We start from the raw sequence: 2,888 nt of genomic DNA, 5'->3' as shown, positions 1-2,888 counted from the left end.
CTCCACACAAACAGAGTCACAAAAACGTAAAAATAAAGAAGAAAAGGAGAAATAAAGCAAATAGAGAGGGTGAGGGATAGAGAGAAAGAAAAGGACAGGAAACTACTTACCTGGATTGTCTTGTCATTTGGGACAGTCGAACTAGACGGAGATGATGGGTGCAATCGTGTGCGGGTGAAGGTTTAGCGTACTGTGCAAGTTGTGAGCATGTTTGTGTAAGTGTTAAGGCACTTACCTAGCACCAAAATGAAGGGCCAAAATAAGTGGGCTGCCCTCTGGCTGCTGGACCCAAAATTAGGACAAGCTATCTGAAGAAAAATTAAGTGGTTCTTTGCACTTTGTAACTGCTAGGCGCAAATTAAGTATCAGTGTGGTCCTAAAGCAGTTTTATGAGTTTCTTTTGCACCGTGCAACCACTTTAACAACCCATATCATTTTCAAATCACTTTCAAAAATTATGAAACTTGGTAGATCGGTTAAAAATAACGAAATAAACTATTCTAAAAAAATAAAACTTCAAAAATGACTTAAAATTTTGAAAACGATGGGTTGCCTCCTATCAAGCGCCTAATTTATTGTCGTGGCACAACATGAGTCAACTTTACCACTTTGCCCTCCATTTGGAGAATATGAATTTCTACCCCAACTTTGAATTGAGATTCCAATGATGATTTTTGGGTGGTGGTAGAAAAGCAAGGAGGCTAACTCTCGGGTATCGCATTTTACACTTTTTGACCTTCAAGTGAAGGATGTCATTTTGTCGTTTTGGCATGACAAACTCCAAAATGAAAACGTCTTCTTCTTCACCTCCAAAATCCTCCATAGGCTCTCTTGTTCAATTTCCATATCACTAATTAAGCACAATGTTGAAAAATGGTTTGAATGTGGTTTAAGGAAGTCCATATTCAAATTCGCTCCATTTTTGACATCTTCACTCACAAATGAACTAGAGTCCTCAAAAATTATTTTGTGAACTTTTTCATTCAACTCTAGTATCATTTCTTCAATCTTGGCAACTTGCATTATTTTTGGGTTGGTCGGTTGACAATTTTGGCATTCCTCTTGAATTCTTATCTCTGAGGATTCTTAGGGGTTTCTTGGATTTTTCTTTTGGTGTGACCGATCTCAAAGAGCGCCTATGCATCCTGTCGCAGCAAGAATCAGGTCGACGTAGTTCGGGATAAAGTAAATGAGTTTTGGTTTTACTAATAATGCGATCGGGTCCCAAATGGACTGCCTACGTATCCCACTGTAGGGAAGTTAGGTCATTGCATAGTTCATATTACAACAGTTGTTTTGTTTTTCCTATCTATTACAAAACTATTACAAGCAAAAGGAAATAGCTAATACAAGCAAATAGCATAACGATTACAAGCAACGGTACTATTTCAAACTAAGAAACTTGTCTTTATGCATAGTAGCGCTTGATTGCGTCTGAGTTTATCAGCTTGGGCCACTCTTGTACTACTGCTCCTTCGGAGAGTACATTGCGGACTACATAGGGGCCTTGCCAGTTGGAAGCGAATTTCCCTTTGAACTCGTCCTGGTGTGGGAAAATTCTTTTGAGCACCATTTGCCCAATTTGGAAAAGTCGAGTCCTGACTCATTTGTTGAAGGCTCTCGCCATCCTTTGTCGGTATAGTTGACCATGGAATACGACAACCATCCTCTTTTCATCAATTAAAGCGAGCTGCTCATATCGGGCTCGGACCCATTCCGCATTGTCCAATTCTGCTTCTTGGATGATCCTTAAAAAAGGTATCTCGACTTCGGCAGGTATGACCGCTTCAGTACCGTAGACCAATAAATAGGGTGTTTCCCCTGTTGAAGTTCTTGCTATGGTACGGTATCCCAGTAAGGCATATGGCAACTGCTCTTGCCATCCTTTGTAGTTATCTGTCATTTTGTTCAATATCCTCTTGATATTCTTGTTGGCTGCTTCTACAGCTCCATTCATCTCTGACCGATAAGATGTTGAATTTTGGTGGGAGATCTTGAATTGCTCACAGATATCCTTTATCAAGTGGTTGTTCAAATTTCCTCTATTGTCAGTTATGATGGACTCAGGTATACCGAATCGACATATGATATTGTTCTGCACAAAGTCGGCCACTACTTTCTTTGTCACTAACTTGTGTAACGTTGCTTCCACCTATCTGGTGAAATAGTCAATGGCGACTAAAATGAATCGGTGCCCATTTGAAGCGACGGGTTCAATGGGTCTAATGACGTCCATACCCAAGCAACGAGGGGCCACGGTAAGCTCATAGCATTGAGCTCAATTGGTGCGACTTTGATTAAATCACTGTGGATTTGACACTGATGGCATTTCTGCACGAATTTGCAGCAGTCACTTTCCATTGTCATCCAGTAGTATCCGGCTCGGAGAATCTTCTTGGCTAGCACAAATCCGTTCATATGGGGTCCCAGCATGTACCTTTTCCAGAAGTTTGGTGGCTTCGCCGGCGTCTACGCATCGGAGTAATCCCAAATCTGGTGTTTGTTTGTACAACACCTCTTTGTTCGGGAAGAAACCATTGGCCATTCTTTTGATGGTCTTCTTCTGTCCACTTGTGATGCCTTCGGGATATTCCTATTTTTTAGGTACATTTTGATGTCACTGTTCCATGGTTTTCCATCTAGCTCTGCTTCCATGTGGCAACAGTAGGCATGTTCTTTTTTCAGACTTATCTCTAGAGGGTCAATGTGACTGCTTTCGGGGTGCTGGATTATTGATGCTATTGTGGCCAATGCATCGGCAAACTCATTCTGAGCTCTTGGGGTGTGTTGGAACTCAATTTTTCTGAATTTCTTACATAACCTTTGTTCCAAATTTACATATGGCAAGATTTTGTCATAGCCAGGCCTATTCGCCTTGTACTTGGTAG

At 41.1% G+C, this 2,888-nt stretch overlaps 1 protein-coding gene across 1 annotated transcript; it reads right to left on the bottom strand.

Annotated features, from left to right (window-relative positions):
* Positions 1–1,603: 1,603 nt before the first annotated feature.
* LOC132060455 (uncharacterized) lies at positions 1,604–2,545 on the bottom strand. The gene is made up of 3 exons (XM_059453494.1): positions 2,438–2,545; positions 2,239–2,331; positions 1,604–2,152 (listed from the first exon to the last, which is right to left on the bottom strand). Exons 1-3 carry the CDS (start codon positions 2,543–2,545, stop codon positions 1,604–1,606), a joined length of 750 nt encoding a protein of 249 aa, XP_059309477.1.
* Between the last annotated feature and the right edge of the window lie 343 nt (positions 2,546–2,888).

Source organism: Lycium ferocissimum, chromosome 6, assembly GCF_029784015.1.
Source record: "Lycium ferocissimum isolate CSIRO_LF1 chromosome 6, AGI_CSIRO_Lferr_CH_V1, whole genome shotgun sequence".
Taxonomy (NCBI): Eukaryota; Viridiplantae; Streptophyta; class Magnoliopsida; order Solanales; family Solanaceae; genus Lycium; species Lycium ferocissimum.
Note: the sequence above shows the minus strand (reverse complement) of the source record. Positions and strands in the feature narration are given on the sequence as shown.

Excerpts from the sequence above, each read along its gene's own strand:
- LOC132060455 (XM_059453494.1), bottom strand. The coding sequence starts at position 2,545 with ATGGCCAATGGTTTCTTCCCGAACAAAGAGGTGTTGTACAAACAAACA. Across the intron at positions 2,332-2,437 it reads CCACCAAACTTCTGGAAAAG|AAATGCCATCAGTGTCAAAT; the intron begins GTACATGCTGGG and ends AAATTCGTGCAG. Across the intron at positions 2,153-2,238 it reads CGTGGCCCCTCGTTGCTTGG|GTGGAAGCAACGTTACACAA; the intron begins GTATGGACGTCA and ends TTCACCAGATAG.